The sequence below is a fragment of the Vanessa cardui genome, chromosome 12, assembly GCF_905220365.1.
Source record: "Vanessa cardui chromosome 12, ilVanCard2.1, whole genome shotgun sequence".
Classification (NCBI taxonomy): Eukaryota; Metazoa; Arthropoda; class Insecta; order Lepidoptera; family Nymphalidae; genus Vanessa; species Vanessa cardui.
In genome coordinates, this window is record NC_061134.1 from 7,268,969 (window position 1) to 7,285,984 (window position 17,016).

At 33.5% G+C, this 17,016-nt stretch overlaps 1 protein-coding gene across 6 annotated transcripts in view; it reads left to right on the forward strand.

The window, feature by feature from the left end:
• Positions 1-14,515, forward strand: part of LOC124534452 (zinc finger CCCH domain-containing protein 13) — a 127,941-nt gene extending 113,426 nt beyond the window's left edge. For all 6 annotated transcript variants that reach the window (XM_047110341.1, XM_047110345.1, XM_047110344.1 and 3 more), the window contains 4 exons: positions 5-155; positions 657-743; positions 8,139-9,366; positions 12,939-14,515. In XM_047110341.1, the coding sequence (XP_046966297.1) occupies positions 5-155; positions 657-743; positions 8,139-9,366; positions 12,939-14,127 (2,655 nt within the window). In that variant the 3' untranslated portion in view covers positions 14,128-14,515. The remainder of the gene's footprint in view (positions 1-4; positions 156-656; positions 744-8,138; positions 9,367-12,938) is intronic.
• The last annotated feature ends 2,501 nt before the right edge of the window (positions 14,516-17,016 follow it).

Below are 17,016 nucleotides of genomic sequence, written 5' to 3' on the forward strand. Positions count from 1 at the left end.
CTAGGCGAAATCATTAGCAAGTAACGAGAGCCTTGTGGAAGAAACTGGTGGCACGGAGCGACGTAAGCGCGTTGACTTAGAGCAGTCCACTGACCACATGGCGGGTGGACTGCGCGTGGCGACACAAGTGCACTCGCGGACGCGCACCGAAGAAGGTATGGTGGTAGATGACTTGATAATGTATCTTATATAATAATAATTTCTATTATATTTACATTCGTTTTTTATGTTACTTTTTAAAAGTTGCAAAGGTCACTTTGCTCTATTAAATCTTGCAGTGAATTTCATTAAAAATGTAATTCGTATTATGTTTATTTTATATAATTCTAGTATAACGTAAGAGTAAATGATAGATGTTTTTTTTTATTATTTCATTGCTTCTGATGGTTTTATCAAATGCATTTTTTTATTTTAAATCACTCTAAACGAATTATATAAATTGGTATACTTTATATGCAATATAAATTTTTTAATTTTAATTTACTCTATCGTCGAATATCGTAAGTAAATGTGTTTTAAATTGATTTCATTTTGATAACAAGCAAGTATGTCTTTAAATATTATTAATAAGCTATTTTATGAAATTCAGACTTCATTTAATTTATTTTATGTTAAAATAAAAATATATTACTATATTTCTCGTATTTTTGTTTCAGTTGAGAAGGAAGGTCAACCAAATATGGACGACGATTGGGAAAGTTTATCCGTGAGAATGCGTCGTCAACGCCGTCTACGCCATAGTGGTGAGTAGTGAAACTATTGATTTATTAGTACAACTACGTAGCGATAGGTGGCGTTAACATATTTTCACGTTCATGTTAATTTATAATTTTGACACTAGATGGCGTAGAAATATTTTTATAAAGAACTATATATCTGTATTAATTTAATTATATCGCTAAGAAAACGGATGACTAAATTGATGGTTGATTTATATTTAGAGCAAAAATTTTAATAGTATTCATTGATTTTTTAATGATAAATTAAAGTTAGTCAAATCAAATATATATTTCCACTAAGTTTACTTTCTAATAGTAAATTTAAAACCCATAGAACACTTTTATGAAAATTACTATATTCATATCAGTCTTATGTAGCAAATTATTGAAGCAACTTAAGCCTTCATGTTTCAGGCTCCCACACTTTTTATCCTACAGTACTTTAACCAAATGCGAGAAGAAATATCTACTATTTAGCTGTTGATATTATATCAATGATTATACTTCGTTATTTTATTGTATATATATATATATATGATTTCAATTTAAAATATTATAAATACTTACCTATAATAAATCAATATAATTGTAAGTAGTATTTAATAGAACCTGATTATTATAGGATGGACTTAGAGAATTATACCTATATTATATGGTGATGATAGATTACAATGATGATTATGAGAGAATGATACTTGAATGAAATACATGTAAGACATTTTAAAAGGCCCAAGATGTGTCAACGACTTACCTTATTCCTCTTATAATTCTTTAGGTCAAATCGCCACCGGAAAGATTTAAAAAACTCGTGTACATATGTGACTAATGCTGATGTAGGTACTCCGACATTGACACCATTATCTGTGCATAATTTAAATAGAATTAAATAATTATACGACATTCCTGAACATATACAGTTGTCGGCATTTTGCATGGCTATTCGTCATTGTGACCGATTTCAAACGTTTTGCCTCGAACGTCTTGGTCTGTCGGTATAAATACACAATTAATTCTTAAGTAAAGTAAAGTAACAGCCCGTACATTTCCAACTGCTGAGATAAGGCCTCCTCTTTCATTAAGGAGAGGGTTTATTCAATGCGGGTTGGTGGAATGCACATGTGGCCGAATTTCGATGAAATTAGACACGTGCAGGTTTCCTCAAGATGTTTTCCTTCACCGCCGAGCAAGAGATGAATTATAAACACAAATTAAGCACATACATATAGTGGTGCTTGCTTGGGTTTGAACCCGCAATCATCGGTTAAGATGCACGCGTTCTAACCACTGGGCCATCTCAGCTCAATGAATTCTTATGCTATATATATATCTTGTATTTTAGTTGGATATTCTTCATTTTGTATAAAAAATATATAATCATTTATTTGTACAGGCAAAAGAGAGAAAACTATATAAATATAATAAAATAGAACCAATTACTAAAGGTTCTTACTATACTTTATCGCATTCCTAATACTACTAGAGTTAAAGTATAGAGCTCCGGGCTAAACTTTATGACAGTGGTTTCAGACTGCACATACTGGAATGCTATCAATCGATATGAGAATATTGTTAAATTAATGTAGCATATATAATAAAATAAATATACTTATTATTAAATACGTACTTATATATTACGCAGAATAAAAGTTCCTATAAAGCAAAGTTAAAATCCCACTCCGTCACAAATGCTTCGTTTTGAGGTTATTTCGGGTTTATTCTTAAATGGAAAAATGGAAATGGCTTAGCAAATTTTCTTAACCTAAACCAAGATTTTTTTTAAGGAATAGGGTGGCGGAAGGGCCATCTGATGATAAATGGTCACCATCACCCGTAGACAATGACGCTGTAAGAAATATTGGTGAAGGTGACTAGTGCTGTGCGTACTAGTCTTCTTCGCGTTTGGATTCCATTTCCACTTACCATCAGGTGGAGTGGCATATGACATGCCTAGCCGGATATTATAAAAATTTTCCTTACATCGTCAATGCGCCACCAACCTTGGGAACTAAGATGCTTTGTCCCTTGTGCCTATAGTTACACTGGCTCACTCACCCTTCAAACCGGAACGCAACAATACTGGGTACTGTTGTTTAGCGGTAGAATATCTGATGAGTGGGTGGTACCTACCCAGGCGAGCTTGCATAAAGCCCTACCACCACGGATGTAGCTAATCCAGATGATAAAGTATCCGCCCCTACTTTATCTTGCTGCTATACCAACGAGGCACTTAGACTTTCTTTATAAACGCTAAGTTACTTCTCATATAATCTAAATTGTTTAACGAGTATAATAAGTATCATGATACCGGAAGATATCAAAACAAGCGCATTTGGCATCGCAAACGATATCCAGACGTTTTTGAATTAGATAAAACACATAATTTTAATCGTTTATTATAATATTTATAACATGTAATATTTCATTATAATAATATATTTTTGGCATATTATAGATAACCAAATTAAATTATAGTTAGACAGGTATTTGATATCTGCCCACTGGCATGTTCTAGCACCATTTAAGGCAGGCCGCTGTCGCGAATTGTTTCGCATACATTAGAATAATACGCATTACTTTGTCATGACTGCTATGGTTTATTATTAGAGGACAAATATAGACACGATTAGTGTTATACATATTATATCAATTGCCGTTTTTATGAATAAACGAGAAGCTAGATGAGGTAATATACATTCGATGTGTATTGACGACTCTTTAATTTGCTAGGATATTAATAAAATATTTATAATTTTATTTGGACTTAAATATAAAAGCATGTTTTTTAATAATGTTATTACATAGTAGCTAGTTTATTGAAGTATCTGTTCATTCTGAATTCAAATGTCGAACCAAAACAATATAAGCCGTTACGGTTTTCGCTCAAGACAATGTCAATATTTCGATATTTGAGAAAGACAGATATTTTTGTACAATGTTATATATTTCGACCCTAACTCATTTTTTATAGATCGCTAACAATATAAATAATATATAGTATAATAGTAGGAGAGGAGGTCTTAGACAAGCAGTGGGAAATTTACGGGCTGTTACTAACAATATAAATGAATTTATTTTCGTGCTAGTGACGGTGACGTCATAGTTGACACATAGGATCGCACCTGTGACGTACACGGACGAGCTGTTCTATAGAGACTCGTTAATATTAAAATAGCGTTTGATACGTGTACAGACATACACAGGAAAATACGTGATTTTACCTTTTTTATCTTTAACAATAAATTTATTAAGAGGTATTTTGGACGCTACGACTTATATCTTGATTAAGAGATGTAGTAGTTGTAGAATATATTTTTGTTTAAATTAGATTCTCGTCTTAATAATAATTATTGTAATAATATTATAATATTATACGTACTAACTTGTTTTAGTGCATGTTTTATGGTGTTACCATTTGAATACAAAAATAATTGTCAACATTAATTTTTTTTTTAAGTTTTGAGGGATATTATTAACGTTAATAAAAAACACTATATAAGTTACTACAATAAAAATGTCTGGTAGTAAGTCATTATACAGAAAAGAAGGAACTCCTTATAATGTTTAAACAAATTCTGCTTCTCGACATGTTTTAACCAAAACGAGTTAATTCATGTAAACTGTCAAGCTGTGAACGAAGCTATCGGTTTTATTTTAAGCATAAATTATACTGGAAGTGGCAGGCAACAGAATCAATTGTTTAATGCTGTTTATTTTTTATTGTTCTAAATAAATATTAAAACTTTCAGATAAAAAATTAAAGTATCATTTGTTATAGCAATTTTTAAATACTATTTTTAAAAAATGACAATGATCATCAGGATAAAGTCAAAACTCTACCAAATACTAAGATTGTTATTTGATAACAACATAGTTCTATTGAAATTTTGGCATAATTATATAATACAAAAATCAATAAAATTTATGTCATTTCTAGTATCATACATAATTCTCGTGTTTTTAAGTTTTAACTATGTAAGTATTGAATTATGCATGTATGTTCAAGTAACGCGTATTGTAGTCACAATGACTACTCGTCCAGGTAAAACGTCGGTACATACGACCTTGCTTCACAATAGATTTGTTCACTGTTAATGAGTAAATATGATTAATTGATCGCCTTCGGTTCATTGTTGATCGAACGTTCTGATGTAAGAAGCGAGATAACTCAATCGTTACATCGCTTAAAATTCGAAAGACGAGCTTATTAATTACATTTTGTTTATTTTTTATTAATTTTTAAAAAAGAATGTTTTTTTTATTCTTTATTTAGTCAGTGGTGTTTTTCTGACGGTATATTTTCTGTGTCAATCCCTAAATAACATGTACAGGATTATTTGTAATTCGACGTATATTCGTTAAGAGGTGATAGGGGTGACTATTTGCAATAATTTTAACCCCCATATGCATAATCCAAAAGTGAACCACTTTCGAGTTATCACGTGTTTAGCACTACATATTATAAAACATAGTCTGAATATAATCTCCATAACTACTGAACGGATTTTCATAAGGTTTTCACCAATAGGTAGAGGGATTCGTACAGAAGGTTAAGGTATATAATTTGTTCAGGTTTTTGTGTTAATAAGTTGCAATAGAACGACAATTGTTAAATATGTCGGAAAAAGCAATAAATAATAACCCGTCCACCTAATAGTAAAACAATAACTGTTCACCCGTACGAAACTATTTAACTCTTTTACATTATGACATATATACGTACATAGAGTCATATAATTTTACACCTAAAAAAGTTGGTAATCCATACCAATAAGATTTTACTTAAGATTAAGAATCGATGAAAATATCTCCATTAAGATACCTCGATACTATTAATACGAAAACGAACCAAAAACAAAAGCTCTTTGAAAAAACAGGCAGTTGTGTTTTCAAGCTTTAATGCTTGTTAATCACAGAGCATTATAGCATTGTATCGCTCCACAACCGAAATATTACATTTGACTATTCTTTGTTACTTTCAAAAGATTAATAATGAAAGTAAAAGATGCGAGTGTTGAAACATAAAAAGGAATGTACTATCATTCTGTTCTGTGATTGTTGATTTATATCTTACAAAAGCATGAAGCTGCCGCTTCATTTCAATAGTCAATTAAATTTTGCAGGTGAAATCGCGAAGCAAAACTTCTTATATAAATAATATAATTATTACTACAAAATGCGTATTGCATTTTATTTATATTGGTGTAGTAGTCTTTTCGTTTACACATTACGAATAAAGAAAACTCATTTATTATTAACTAGTCGCCTGTGGCTTCGCTTACTTTTTAGGCTGTTGGTATTCATGTGTTAGACATAATGAGTAGCCCATGTCCTTTCTCAGAGTTCAAGTTTGCTTCATACCAAATTTCATCAAAATTGGTTAAGCGGTTTGGTCGCGACAGACAGACAGAGTTACTTTCAAATATATAATATTAATAATAATGCAGATTAAAATTAGTAACTTGAATATTAACATCATAAAAAATAAGATTGTATATAAAGATTACTCCTTAAACGATAATAGCTTAGTCCTATATTTTGAAGTTGTTCATTTAATTTCTAGCATATCTTGATTATTATAAAAATATATATATTTTATAAGATCACTATCTAGTGGACGTTTAGCCTAGAACTGGTCAAATTGGGCCGTGTCCATCAAGCACCATATATGGTCAATCGTTGGGCCTACGCCGAGGTCTGAGGTCACTCTGGCATGTTCAATTAGAAAAGTTTGTGGCAGAATGTACCTGTGTCTAGTGTTTAATGTGCGCTTTTGAAAAAAAACGTAAACAGTTTTAATTTTAACATTTTCCTTTAACCTCAAAGACCGTTCTTAATTTGAAAATTGTGTTCTTTTTTGTGCTGCGTACTAATGTTGCCAAGACAAAAAACATGTGTATTTGTTAATTAAATATTTTGGCAGTACTGTATCTTTTCTATAAAAATATTTAGTCAAAGGTAAAATTGATTTTATTTGTGTTTTAACTAACTATTGCCTAGATAGCGCTATGATAACACCCGATTTTTAATCGAAGGTTGTATGTTCAAAGCAGGGCTGGTACGTAGTTCGTGATAGGGTTCTGTGCATTAGATTGAGATCACCATCGATGTAAGGTGTAGTTAATATTTCTTGCAACGCCAATATCTATGAGTGTAGTGATCACTTACCAACAAATCTCTTTTGATTTTCACGTGCTTTGTTTTTGTAATTTATTTCGTGGTCGGTAAGAAAACCTGTAGGTATGTATTGTATGGCGATCTGTCACATATCCATATACCATCGAGTAACGTAATGGAATAAACTCCATACAAGGAACAGAGACCTCCGTTTAATTCATTTACATTAAAAAAATGAAATGTAACAAGAATAAAATAGCTTAGTCAAAATGAACTTTATTAACGTCTTTATGTAGTAAATTCGTATTGATATCAACTGCATTCACTTCGCCATATATACCGAATTGTATCCGGACATAACTGACATAGATTACATTAATTAACAAATCCATCAAAACGATTAACATTCAACGGATTTACGTTACATATGTTGAGAGGCAATCCTAAATCTGAAACCAGTTTATTTACTAACAACGGAAATAAGAATCATTTAATATGAGATATCTATATTAAAACCAATTTAAATTAATCTTTACGTAATTGATTAATATATGAAGATGCATGTCAAGTTATAAATGTCGTAATAATCGTAACTTGTTCGTCTCGATAGCCAATCATTGCGGAATACGGGATACTATTATTGTTGCAGGTTTTTAAAACCACATTTTACGAAAGTTTGTCAATAATTATACAATTACAGCATTTGTATACATAGTTATATACAAATTGTTCAGTAATCGGAATAAGTAAGAACCAGTTGAAATTCAGGAATTTTCGTAGACAAAGTGATTATAATTAATTATGTAATCTTAATGAGGTAACATCTTGAAACTTGTGTCATATGTGCCCAAACCACATAAGAGCAAAATGACGGAGTTAGTGCCAAACCTCTTAAAAATACAAGAAGGATACATGCCAGTTGTGAAACATTTACAGACTGTTTCTTTATATTTTTTAACTAAGCTTTAATTAAAACCTATATTTAAGTAGTCAGAAGTACACTGTTTAAATCATAAAAAATATATTTGCAAAAGTATATAATTTGAGCGCGTAATATCCCTAGGCAGAATGACCTACAAATTATCATGCAACGTATGATTTACCGCACTACTGTCTCGTGGCGGTTAAGTAAAATGTCTCGGTTGTTTGCATCTCGCATTGACCTTCAGTAGTTTGGCAAACTTATTGACTTATGATTACGCCATAGCATGTGCGATGAGGCGAGGTGCGGCTCAATCACTCAACCGTGAAACTCGACGCGAGCACGTCGCTTTCGTTTTTTACTAACGCGCTATCATTTTTCAGAACAGGAAAAAGAATACGCGAAACGTCCCCTGAATATCGACATAGAGGAAGAGACCCGCAAGAAAGAAACATCTAAGTGGCTCGAGAGTCACTTTGGCAGTGAATCCCGCTCCTCCCATGACTCCATTGCTGAAGAAATAGAAGAGCCACCTGTACCCGGTTACTATGTGAAAACCAAACCGGACGACGAAGGATACTACGGTAAAACATCATCATCCGTGCCACCGGCGCCTGTGTATGGAGATCGAGTACTCCGCAAGACAAAATCGTCAACACCATCTGATGAACGACCAGTCGTAACAGTAAATAGGACCGGAGGATATTTCAAAGGTGTAGCAGATTGGTCTCAGCGGCGTGCCAGTAAACCGAGAATGCCGGAGCCACGTAGTTCATCTCCGTCGCCGCCGGTCGTGCGGTCTCCATATGCTAGTAACGATCGCTTGAATGATTCCTCACCGAGACATGTATATAGTAAGCGTGATTCGCCACAAGGGAGAACATCACCCCTCATCAGGCGTCATCCACCATCACGCGATGACTCTGCTTATGTTTCGTCTTCGACAATGCACAGTCCGCCTCGTGGATCACCTTTTCGACCACTAGAAACAGATCGCTCATTCCGAGAGCCCTCAATTGAAGATGATTATCGGCCACCAATCGCACCAGAACGAAAACGTCAAACGAAACACAGGATTTCAGAAGACCATCGATATGACAGTGGTTACAGGAGTTCGTCTCGTAACGATAATTCGGGTCGATCAAGGGATAGTCGCGAAGAAGCTGCCGCAGAACCTCCTCCTGATTACTCACCCCCTCGAGACCGTAGAGGGAGTTCGGACAGAGACAGGACCCCGCCGCGCCGACGTGACCGGGACGAACGTAAACAAAATCAAAAGACTCGTTTCGCGGATAATGGACGTCGTCCTTCACCGGCACGGAAATCGGTCGGCTCGGCTATCGGTAACTCGATTAGGAAACTCGTTGGGAAGATTCGTTCAGCGTCCGCAGAACGACGGTCCCGGTGGCGCAATTCACGCACGCCGTCGCCGGAACATTCTTCGCGCACATATAAACAGTACGGCGGCGAACTGGCGCCTCCAAACGGCCCCCCGCACCGGTACTACCTCGGAGAGGACCCTTTCGCGCCCAGCATCTACGGCCGAGAACACAAGTACGAGGGCAGTCCGAGACGAGCCGCAGCTGTTGACAGCCGTGACCACCGTGAAAGGTATGACAATTTTAATTACAAATTTCAACTAAAAACGTACAAAGAGTTTACATACCAATTAATTTATTAGAGTCATTAATATATACTTCACAAAGCAGTGTTAACAAGCATTAGATTTTTATTAACAATGCCCACTTGTTTATTATCTCAACCTTAAATAGAATCTTGTCCTACAAAGATCCATGCCACCTCCTACACTGATATGAAACCATGCATAATATTTAATTATTGCTTCTTGTTTTGAAATTATCATAAAGTTATGGGCCGAAAAATTTCGTAATTAATAATGTTAAATTTTTTTACTATGTTTTCAATAAGGTAGTCATTAATATAAAGCAACAGAGGAAATCATTGTCGCTACAACGAATCAAATCAATACACTGTAATCTTTTGTTTTCTTCTTATATTATTACATACATACTTTTTACTTATTATTCTTAGCGTCCACCTGTTGTTATACACATTTTCCATGTTCTTTATCAAAAAGTAATCGTAAAAAAAAACAAAAACTATTCGATATTTAAATATTCGAAATACAATGGTTTATTTATCTGTTAAATTAATTATTATCATCACAGTAAAGAAAACGATTACATGAAATGTTTTTACTGTATCTAAAATTGTTTATCATAAATTATTATTGTTATTAAATTATATTTAATTAATGAATACTGGCAGAAATATTTCACATCTTTGTACTTTTCAATAAATGGTCCTATAAAAAAAATACAACTTTAATAATATTAATATTTCAATTTTAAATACGTTCTATAGAATCAATTTATTGTTACTCGTAGATACTGCGGGTTTCACGTTTATGAAAGTAATCGCTGATTTATAAATTGTCACAATAAATTATGAATTTATAACTAGTTTCATACAAGGTTGCAATTTATATCAATGCAATGTATCTTTAGTATTGACAAGGAACTTGTATATAATAGTAAAGTCTCAGGTAAATGTGAAATATATAAAACATAATACTTCTATAAAGATTTTTTGATTCTCTTAGTAATATTATAAATTGAGTCACGTGACATGTTTGTCGCTATTCGTGTTTTAAGTAATCTCAAAAACTGCTGCGAAAATTGTTATGCCGTGTTAATCATAGTATACAGCAAGTGAGGATCACAACGAGGGTAATAAATAGTTTGTGCAATGTTTAATATTTTAATGGTATACGTATGCATAGTGATGTGAAATTTTAAGTTTTAGAAAATCAAGAAAAGCCGGTAGTTAAATAAAATATTTTTGAAAATTATAAAAATAGTGTAGGCGGAAGATCGAACGATAAGATGTGGTTTCGCGAATTTTTCCTTGTGGTTACATTCTTGCTATTGTAATGTATATTACAATTTATAATCACCACAACGACGTAGTTGTTTACAATTATATATAAGTAACTTAAACTTTATGCTCGGTATTTAAAATTTATGAGATAAAACAATCATTCATTCCATTTAAAATTAGAATATTGTTTTTATAAATAATATATTTTAACAAATTGCGTTCCATGGTTTAAATCGTAACCCAAAATACCACGTTTTAAAAACGAATATAATTTTTAACCAATCAAAGAAGGAAAAATGTAAACGAAGCTTAGATATATGTATAACATACGATTAGCTTATAGCCCGGTTTTATGCACTACAAACATTTCTTGATTAATAAAGTAACATTCCATTCGAATATAATGAACATCGTTCTGTAATGTCAATTGATTAATATAGATGACAAATTATGTCTATTTCATAGCTGCCTTTCCTACTATTATTAGAATAGGTTTTAACAATCTTAAGACAAAGAAAGAAAAACTAAAAGAAAAACTAAAAGTAAGAAAAAAAATTTATATTTAAACTGATCTATATTTCCAAGTTAAGTTACAAAACCGCACACAAGCAGGTGAAATTAAATAAAACCATGCTTATACATACGTAACGCGTACCTTTGTTATATTTCACTATGAAATTATACACATTCCTACTTAGTATAACCGTAACGTAAATACCGGAAAACTGTCATTCTGTTATGGAAAATATATTATGTAAATATATAACAAAACGTAATTTGCACACTTTCAAAAGTTGCTTATTTCGAAACTGCTGACCAACTTGCATACTAATTAATCTGTTTTTATCCATATTCGAAAATCGTTTAAGGAAATTGAAATTTAACTGGATCTTCAGACCACTATAGGGAGAAAGCTAGTGACTGTTTTGTTATTAACATAACAAAGTTGATAATATTTACATACATATATTATGTCCATAAACAGCATGTACATTTCTCACTGCTGAGCTCCTCTCACTATGAGGAGAAGGTTTGGAGCATATTCCACCACGCTACTCCAATGCGATGTTTTCCTTCACCGCCCAGCATGAGATAAATTATAAACTCGAACTAAGCTCAAAATTCACTGGTGCTTGCCGACTTTTCCATAGCCCTTTTCGGTTATTAATTCATATGATGCAGTACCGCTTTTGAACGTAGATTGTAACAAAAGAAAATCAAGTAACACTCTGTATATAATTAATTAAACTGCATGAAAAGTCACGAAAAGTAACCAGCATAAAATATAGTAAACATTTGTATTCCTAAGTGCTTTATTCGCCTTCAAATATTCTAACCAAATGTGGTCTGAAATAAATCGTGTACAAAAAAAGTTACAAAGGATATAATCACTGAATGGGTTTTTATTTGTTGGTATGCACTCAATCATATTCGAATTTTTATATATAAGACTTGTCTATTAAGATACTTTCAGTGTATTTAGTATGTATTTATAGTTGATAAAAATAAATTGGCTTCTCGTTTCAAGTCCGTAAATATTGCCGATTAAATGGTATTCGAAATATTAAAAACATTACCTTTTAAATCAATCAAATCATTGTTTTACCTCCGTCAAGTTGAGGCGATATTTTCCGGCATACATATCTTGCCATTTAATTCTGCAGTTGTCCATGGTTTTACCAATTATGGATAAACGTGGTTTCTCGACAAAACAGCCCTTATTTAGCCTACAAACGTTGAGTCAGTCGTATTTGTCTGGTGAAACAGTCAGTTAACACGAACTATTGGTCGGTAATGAAAAAATGACTCATTATGAACTAAACAGGTGTTTTAGATGGCGCTTAATGTAAATTAGTTTACAACAAAAATGTACATGTAAATTGTACAGTTTCCTGGTCGTTTTATATAGTTGTGTTGTAACGTTTGAAGTCTTACAAAAAATGACACTTAAAATTGGTTGCGTTTGTCACGAATGAATTCTTAATATTCGAGTCTAATGACCGTATTTTTTTCGCTTATGTATCTTAGTAACATGTCTTGATATGTATCTTTAGTTTGCTTGAGTAACAAGCTGATTTGCCGGCATTTTATCACACGTAAACAAAGCCCGGCCGTTAGTCGTGTGGGTAGAGAATCTCCATTGAAACCAATTACGTTTTAAAACACAAGATTACATGTTTTTATGATACAAGAGACAACAATGAATGTGCGTGGGTCGTCTTGTCTTTTGATCACGATATTCAAATAAAATCTTAATGAACGATTGTTTTATGACATTACAGGGGCCAGTACTCGAGCACTCTCGGCCGCTTCAGTCACTCCACGAGCAGGTTGAACCCTAACGGTGTAGCTGAGGAAGATTACACACGCAGTGCCCAAACACTACCGAGGAAATTACACGACCGTAAAGAGAAAACCACCGAGAAGCCAAGCTCCAGTAAGTACTGGCAACGGCTCACGTCCAACAAACGGTCTACTAGTGCCATTAATATACCGAATAACGTTTCATCGTCGCCTGAAGGAAAAGTAAACGGATATACGACTGGTCCACCAAAACCGGCGCGGACCTACAAAGGTCTAAACAGAAGTAAGAGTTTTGCTATGGGAGCTCCCGAACAGGAGACCCATCCACGTTACGTCACAGGAATGAGCCGAAACTATTCTACGATGTATAAATCAAATCCCCACTTGAGCCGGCTCGATGAAACACCGGAGCAGCTGAAGAGCCCAGGAATCGTGTCGATAATCAATCGCAGCCAGCGTGATCTAGCCGATGCGGTTTCTCGCGAAACCGAGCGTAGACGTGACGGATTGTTTGGCGCACGATACGGCAAGACGACACCGATAAGTAATGGCCACACGAACGGGTATAATAAATCGTACGATGAAACAGATAAAAAAAAGATATTTCTCAAAGGACTCCGCGAAAGAGCTCCTGAGTTGTATCAAACGTTACACGCGGACGACGAATCCGACGGCAGTAGATTATCATCGAGATACGGCACCCCCTCGCCTCATTACAAGGAACGGGTATCGGAGGAACGAAAAATACCATTGTATAAAACTGATTCATTGAACAGGGAGACGAGCCCCTTCGTATCACGTTTAGAGACAAGAATAAAGTCGCCAGTAAATCGGCGGGAAAGTAACAGTAGTGACAATTTCTCTGAAACTTATCGATACACAACGCGTTCGGGCGATCCGGAACGGCCCAGCGTCACCGATACCGTCGAAACGGTTAGTAAAAAGATTATACCGTCCAGAGACGGGCGCTCGAAGGAGATTATCGAGTCTAGGGAAGTGAACTCGGTGACAAAGAGTCGGGGCTACAAGGAGCCCCCCGCAGTCAAGTACTATGAGAACGGTGTACGCAACACGCACGGCTTCGATTCAAGGAACGGAGCCGCGCCTCTTTACTCTGAGCGAAGAAGAAGTAATTATAAGGTGACTGAAAAAGTTAGAGATTATTAATTAACGTGAACGATATAAATTTAATTTTGCCATATTCTTCATATAACATGTTTGTGTCACATAGACTGAAATGTTAATTCGCATCACACTAGGTTAAGTTTGTCATTAACTGCATTCGTTAACATTTTATTGTTAATTTAATGTTAGTTGCTTCATGTAAAAAGTCATAGAGCTTTACTAATTTTATTTTATCTGAAATAAGTGATCTAATTCCGTCCAGAGGATAAATAAAACGATTATTTTATACATTTATACCTTATTGAAGGTTTTAATGATTTTGTGAGTTAAATCATAATTTTTATAACAATTTAAATCGATATAATTATTGAATAAGAATTTTAATAAATGTATTCATCAAATAAATATTGTGTTAATGAACACTAAAAGATATGTTTGTTTTATTTTCCAATAAATATTACGATTACGATAATTTGCAGCTAGAGTTATATTGACTACATTTAAGTTTCTAGAGATAGTTCAGGTGCTTGACCAAAGGCTTTACGCATCTACCTAGGAACGTTAGAGTGAACATGAATATAATCCTAGCGTGTAGCTGTAACCAAGACTTTATTTGCGCGACAGCCCCAGGGTCTCTACGAGAAATCAAGCTAGAACATAGGCTTATACTTTTTTATGACTAAAACCTAACGATCAACTCTTAACTACGTGAGCAAAATTCGAACGACAATCTTTGTACCGAAAGCGAGCACCTCTACGTTAAATTTATTAATTAATAATAAAATAATCTTAAATAGATTTTTATTTTTTATTGTCTTGCACGTTTTATGAATTCTACTTTCTTGGTGGTAGAGATTTTTGTAAGCCGTCTGAGTAGCTATTATCCAATCATCAAATATTCTACCGCCAAACAACAGTACTCAGTATTTTTGTGTTCGGGGTTGACGGGTTAGCCAGTGTAACAACAGGCACAAAGGACATAATATGTAAGGAGAGGCTAATATTTCTCACAGTCTATGGGCGGTGTCTATGGGACCATCAGGTGGTCCAAATGCTCGTCCACCAACATATGTCATAAAAAAGACTTAGTCATTTTGTGGGCATGAACATATCACTCATATTACGCACGCACCATGAGCATAATCATCCAAGGAAGAGCACGAGCTTTTCTGAGTAAATAGATCTATAATATGCTATTGAATATATTTAGATGATTAAAATGAGGCTAATTTATTATTAGTATAAAACGTAAAGTAATGGCATGTCAGAACTTAGAAAGGAAAATTATAAACGATATCTAGTGATACAGTATTTACATACGTTATCAATTCTGTGCTTAAGATTCGCATAATATTATTAATAATAATAAGTTTCAAACTTTTAAAACCTTCAATTTATGTCACAGTAACGTTCTACATCCTATCCTATATACATAAAACATACAAAATGTAAGCAAGGAGCTGTTTGTTCAAGTGGTATTAAAGTATACAATGATTATTCCATTGAACGTGAATAAGTCAAATTGTAATGATTAATGATGATATAGAAGTATCCTAAACACCTGAAATAACCCTCCCGTCCCCCTAATGCGTGGGTGAGGAAAAAGGCAGAAACTAGATGGAAATACATCTAATGGAAATTGTTAACTCAGTTTATTGTTATTTATTTCGTTCCCAGCGTAAGTATATTATTTTTAAAAAAATAATAATTAAAATCAAAAATTGAAACAAAATAATTACAATATAATTTTAAAAAAATTGTGGCTGTACGACATACCTCTTGCGGCAATTATAGAATTTAAAAGTTGACTTGTTTCTACATGACAGTTCTAATATTAAAACATAGATGGCGTTACAAAGTAAAAAGTATTGTTGCAGAAAAATATACGCATTAACTGCCTTAAAAATTGAATGATGTCTAAATGGTGTACGAAACGATTGTATAATAATTAAAATATATATTTTTATATAAGTTTCCAACAAATTACCACAATGTCTCGAACATTACTAAGTTTTTATTTAAATTGGAGGTAGCATTCAGAGAAATGGATGAAATCGTTATTTTTCGACTTTATTTTTATATGAGGTTGTAAGTTTTCTTCCTTTTTTATATCAGTATTTTAGAATTCTTATTATATTATTGCGTGCGTTTTATAAAATGTTCTCCGTTAGAGTCTGTTTTTTATGTGATACGTGACAAACGAGCAGGATTAATTAAAAATGTAATTTATAAAGTAATTTATGACTCTTGCACTTATTTATGAAATTAACATTAAACGAATAATACGAAGAATTTGGTGCACATTTTTTTATATGTATAAATAGACCGAAAAGTGGCCAAAGTTCATAGCCAATGCTTCACCAATCTTGGGCTTTAAGATGTCATGCACTCTTGTGGTTGCAATGACTCGCTCGTCCTTTAAACTGTAACACAACAATACAAAGTTTTGCTGTTTGGTGGTATAATATATGACGATTGGTTAGAACCCTAGACGAGTGTGCAGAAAGCCTTACGACCAAGTGCTACAGAAGACCAGCGTGTTACTTTCTAAGGCTACTGGTTCCCTTAGATCGATTCGTTTGTTTACAAATTAATTTGAAAATAAATATTCATACATTCATTTTTAAAACAAAGCAACCTTTTACATACTGCCTACTTCTTTCCAAGTTAAAAAAGTTGGGATCGAAAAATGTTTGCCTAATTGAATAATAATAATCTTGTTTTACTGATGAAAATATTCTTCATATCCGTTTGATTTTGTTTGGTCAAAAACATTTTGAAATTTATCATAATACGTAGTTCATTATGTATTGTAAATGACAAAATGAGCACCTCTCTACGTCTCTACCGAGTTTCTTGGCGGTTCTTCTCGCTATAATTGAAATTCCGATTCGTTGCTAGCTTTATATTTAATTCAATCCTGTAACATGA